This window comes from Ylistrum balloti, unplaced genomic scaffold (assembly GCF_031769215.1).
Source record: "Ylistrum balloti isolate Yb309-2 unplaced genomic scaffold, AGI_CSIRO_Ybal_v1 Utg370186, whole genome shotgun sequence".
Lineage (NCBI taxonomy): Eukaryota > Metazoa > Mollusca > Bivalvia > Pectinida > Pectinidae > Ylistrum > Ylistrum balloti.
The window spans coordinates 1,005,215-1,010,859 of NW_026782169.1; the positions used below are offsets into that span (position 1 = coordinate 1,005,215).

Here is a 5,645-nt window from a genome sequence, read left to right on the forward strand (position 1 = left end):
ATATTCAGATTTTAAGAAACGAGTCTTAGAAGATTTTATTTTAGGGAGAATAAAAACTTTAAGACGAGCTTCATAAAAACACATGAAATGAAAACACATAACTCCGAGAAGTTACGTTTTGACAGGGTTTAATTTCATACGGAGGCAGTCACTTTGTTGAGCCATTTGTGTATGACGTGACGTCATTATCCATATCAGAACATCCTAGATTTCTGAGGGAGACAGCCACTGAAAAAGTTACAGTTTTTTTTATCACACTACTGACATATGCATAGATGAATTGAAATCGTGGGATGACAGAACAGCTTAGTGATAACAGGACCAATTACATGGAAATCTTAATTAAATCAGTTTGACATTTTTTTTATATATTTCATTATTTCTTCGAGAATGTTACATAAACGGTAATTTATCACACATTCATGCGTAACCTTTGACCTCTAAAATTTTAGTAAAACCATTAACCTGATGTAAAGAGCTGTTGTTTGAAGTCTCATTAAAATCTGTTGCGCATCATATTAAAGATTCCTACTGACAAGATATATTCGAACGGACACAAGCAAATATACATGCATACGGTAGCCATGCTATACATCGTGCAGCCCGTTCGTCCGTGAAAATAAACGATATATATATTTTTTTAATTTCATGACCATGACTAGAAATGAAATATACACTCTGAATTACGACAGAGTACATTTCACTCTGTCCGACAGAACCCATTTTTCCATACAAAGTATGACATCTCTTTTAATTAAGGTGAAAAGTTACCTGAATAATGAACACGTGCGTTATATTGATTTACCACTGTGCGTGTATTTTGAATAATGATGACAGTCCTATCAAATATTCCATTAGCTATAAATTCATTTGTATGATTTTCCTTTGGAAGTTTTCAAGTTGAAAAAAAGCATTTATACTGTAGAAAATAGGTGAAAAACAACAGTGACCGATTCTCCTGTAATGTTCCACAAAACATGAACTAACAACTTATGACGGACGGATTCACGAATAAAACTACAGAAAGTGCTGACGAATACACAAAGAACACATGAATTGATGACGCGTGTTTACTCAACATTCCCTTTGATGTACTTCAGTTTTTGTGATCGTTTTCTGTTTTTGCTGGTGTTGTTTGATCTTACTTGACTAATTACCGAACAAACATTACAGACGGGCCAAACACTAACAATACATGTATGTGGCGAATCACAAACCATGTTTACTTTGTCCACTTCACCTTTCACGCTTGGACATTTTATGAAACCACATGACATGTTTGAATCACCAAATCATATCGAGAGGCAAAAATTTTAAATATGAAAATTCCGGATTCATAGTCCGACTCTATAAATACAGAGTCCGATACATTTCGAGGAATTACTGCAAGTGCTCTCAGACCCTAGAGACCCCGAGACAACGAAGGTGTTTTACTATAGCCGTGGTATTTCGCAGCATACTGTAAGACACTAATTGGTTTAGTGACATTGCATTGTGTGGCATGTGTCGTTACAATACACTAAGCGACCATAAATAAACTCCACATGTCGTTACCACCTACTCAATCTCTAGTCGTGGTCAGGCCAAGGTTTGACACAGACGCGACTGGCTTGTAAAGGATTCCTTGACTGCAGAATGTGTGTAGACCCCTAAAACAAGATAATAAGCTATTGATCAATGAATCCGCTAAGAAACATAATTGTATTACAAGGATTTCGTCCTTTTTTAACTCACGAAACCAAAGATTCCTTCCATATTTCTTTGTTTCTTTCTTTTCCCTTTCCCTTTCTTTCTTTCTTTTCTTTCTTTCTTTTGCTTTCTTTCTTTCGTTTTCCTTTCCCTTTCTTTCTTTTCCTTTCTTTCTTTCGTTCTTTCTTTCTCAATAAAAGGATATTTCAGCAAAAACTGTAATTTAATACAAGTAGGAAAACAAAAGAGATTTTTAAACAATGTTAACAAAATCAATCGATCAATATTCCATGTAAACAGAATTGTTCACTGAATAAAATATGTCCTTCAACATACATTTGCTACGCTTCGTTCTGAATGTGAATATTGTTTTTTCCGTACATAATGACCAATTAGGGACCAGTCTGTGTTTACAACAGTCGCCCACGCTACCAATTAGTCTCCTAGATACAAATCCCAGGGCTTGTTTTACGTCCGTTTCATGAAGGTGTATATCTGTTTTTTTTTCATCAAATGACTTCATGACAAAATATGAAACAATAGAAATGACACCAGTTTTGAAGAACCAAAAGAAATCTGACATTTTAATGGATTGTTCATAACTCAGGACAAGGTGTTATCCTGATGGCGTAGTTTTTGCTGCTTTACGTCCTATTAACAGCAGACGTGACAGGTTTGGGTGGTGGAAGAAAGCCGGAGTTCCCAAAGAAAAACCCTCAAAATTACGTGCAGTGTTAACAACGACCCCACGTTAGTCTCGAACCCGTGACCCAGAGTTGGAGAGCCCGTGATGAAGATGACCAGACGCAATAAAGACTCTTCCTACGCGGCCCATTACAGATCAATTATATGTCTGGTGTTATAGTTCAAAGGGATATTTTTCATTTATGGCTAAAGAAATATCAGGGTCTTAATTATATGCTTCTGTTTCATTGACTTATACCAAAACCTAACCGTGACGACGTTCACTGTGTTGCTAGTTCCCGACACTGTTCCGGTATATACAGCACCACGAGTGGTTACATAACTGATGTTTCCACACAGTGTTCCCCATATATACGACATCACCAGAGATTTCAGACTTGATATTCCCCAACAGTGTCCCCCTATATACCATATCATCAGTGATTTCAGACCTGATGGTCCCTCACAGTGTCCCCCTATATACGACATCATCAGTGATTTCAGACCTGATGGTCCCCCACAGTGTCCCCCTATATACCATATCATCAGTGATTTCAGACCTGATGTTTCCCCACAGTGTCCCCCTATATACAACAATACAAGTGATTTCAGACCTGATGTTTCCCCACAGTGTCCCCCTATATACGACATCACCAGTGATTTCAGACCTGGTGTTCCCACACAGTGTCCCCCTATATACGACATCACCTGTGATTTCAGACCTGATATTCCCCCACAGTGTCCCCCTATATACATCACCAGTGATTTCAGACCTGGTGTTCCCCCACAGTGTCCCCCTATATACGACATCACCTGTGATTTCAGACCTGATATTCCCCCACAGTGTCCCCCTATATACGACATCACCAGTGATTTCAGACCTGATATTCCCCAAAAGTGTCCCCCTATATACGACATCACAAGTGATTTCAGACCTGATGTTCCTCACAGTGTCCCCCTATATACAACAACGCAAGTGATTTCAGACCTGATGTTTCCCCACAGTGTCCCCCTATATACGACATCACCTGTTATTTCAGACCTGATGTTAACCCACAGTGTCCCCCTATATACGACATCACCAGTGATTTCAGACCTGATGGTCCCCCACAGTGTCCCCCTATATACGACATCACCAGTGATTTCAGACCTGATGGTCCCCCACAGTGTCCCCCTATATACGACATCACCAGTGATTTCAGACCTGATGTCCCCCACAGTGTCCCCCTCTACACGACATCACCAGTGATTTCAGACCTGATGTTTCCCCACAGTGTCCCCCTATATACATCACCAGTGATTTCAGACCTGATGTCCCCCACAGTGTCCCCCTCTATTCGACATCACCAGTGATTTCAGACCTGATGTTCCTCACAGTGTCCCCCTCTATACGACATCACCAGTGATTTCAGACCTGATGTCCCCCACAGTGTCCCCCTATATACATCACCAGTGATTTCAGACCTGATGTTAACCCACAGTGTCCCCCTATATACGACATCACCTGTGATTTCAGACCTGATATTCCCCAATAGTGTCCCCCTATATACCATATCATCAATGATTTCAGACTTGGTGTTCCCCCACAGTGTCCCCCTATATACGACATCACCAGTGATTTCAGACCTGATATTCCCCAAAAGTTTCCCCCTATATACCATATCATCAATGATTTCAGACCTGATATTCCCCCACAGTGTCCCCCTATATACGACATCACCAGTGATTTCCGACCTGGTGTTCCCCCACAGAGTCCCCCTATATACGACATCACCTGTGATTTCAGACCTGATGTTAACCCACAGTGTCCCCCTATATACGACATCACCAGTGATTTCAGACCTGATGGTCCCCCCCAGTGTCCCCCTATATACGACATCACCAGTGATTTCAGACCTGATGTCCCCCACAGTGTCCCCCTATATACGACATCACCAGATATTTCCGACCTGGTGTTCCCCCACAGTATCCCCCTGTATACGACATCACCAGTGATTTCAGACCTGATGTCCCCCACAGTGTCCCCCTATATACATCACCAGTGATTTCAGACCTGATGTCCCCCACAGTGTCCCCCTCTATTCGACATCACCAGATATTTCAGACCTGATGTTCCTCACAGTGTCCCCCTCTATTCGACATCACCAGATATTTCAGACCTGATGTTCCTCACAGTGTCCCCCTTTACAGTGTCCCCCTCTATACGACATCACTAGTGATTTCAGACCTGATGTCCCCCACAGTGTCCCCCTCTATTCGACATCACCAGTGATTTCAGACCTGATGTTCCTCACAGTGTCCCCCTATATACAACATCACCAGAGATTTCAGACCTGGTGTTTCCCCCACGGTGTCCCCCTATATACGACATCACCAGATATTTCAGACCTGGTATTTCCCCCACAGTGTCCCCCTCTATACGACATCACCTGTGATTTCAGACCTTATGATTCTCCACAGTGTCCCCCTATATACGACATCACCAGTGATTTCAGACCTGATGTTCCTCACAGTGTCCCCCTCTATACGACATCATCAGTGATTACAGACCTGATGGTCCCCCACAGTAGCTCGATACAAGTGTCTATGCTGGGATGTAGGTAATTAATAATGATATAAATACGTTTAATTTCTGCATGATTTCGAGGTTGAAAAAGATTTGCATGACTGAAAAAGTTCATGACTCAAGAATATATCATTTATTGGAAAAAGGACACTGTCTTTAATCGATAAAGCCCGGTAATGACTTAATTAAAATTAAGAACAAGGACGGTACTAAGCTTAAAATGGAATCCTCCAAAAAACGTAAGCAATTTTCCCATACACGGAATACCGTGGGCGTTGAACAATTTACGATAAAACATCATACTTCATCGCGGAGATACAAAAATCCGATATTTATGCCACAGAGGAAGCACTAAACAGATCTCAATTAATAGGTATTCATCTACATCCCACACATACCTTAATTTCCGGTTGCGACAAGGTGACCGGAAGTTCAATTAGTTACATTTTTCGAGAATTGCTTCCGCCCTGTGGTATTTATCTGATCGCCCATATATCTCAGTTAAAGTTAAAGACATTCACAATCTTCGAGAAATGTCGAGTTAATTAGATAACAGAAATAGAATAACGATAGAAGTAAGACAAGAGTGGAGGAGGGGAATTCGGTCCTGATACTGAAATAATCTCTCTGGTGTACAATTGTGCCGGGAAGAGCCAGGCTAATGATGACGTTGCAAACCCTGTAAATATTAGTATGTCATCTTAAA

The 5,645-nt window shown here is 40.9% G+C and overlaps 1 protein-coding gene across 1 annotated transcript; it reads left to right on the top strand.

Moving 5' to 3' along the window:
• The first annotated feature begins 2,719 nt into the window (after positions 1–2,719).
• On the top strand, positions 2,720–4,418 carry LOC132551233 (uncharacterized). Its single transcript, XM_060215346.1, has 3 exons — positions 2,720–3,349; positions 3,433–3,618; positions 3,909–4,418. Exons 1-3 carry the CDS (start codon positions 2,720–2,722, stop codon positions 4,416–4,418), a joined length of 1,326 nt encoding a protein of 441 aa, XP_060071329.1.
• Positions 4,419–5,645: the final 1,227 nt, after the last annotated feature.

Coding starts and splice junctions, on each gene's coding strand:
- LOC132551233 (XM_060215346.1), top strand. CDS start 2,720: ATGTTTCCACACAGTGTTCCCCATATATACGACATCACCAGAGATTTC. Junction 3,350..3,432: donor CCCTATATACAACAACGCAA/GTGATTTCAGAC, acceptor GTTAACCCACAG/TGTCCCCCTATATACGACAT. Junction 3,619..3,908: donor CCCTCTACACGACATCACCA/GTGATTTCAGAC, acceptor ATTCCCCAATAG/TGTCCCCCTATATACCATAT.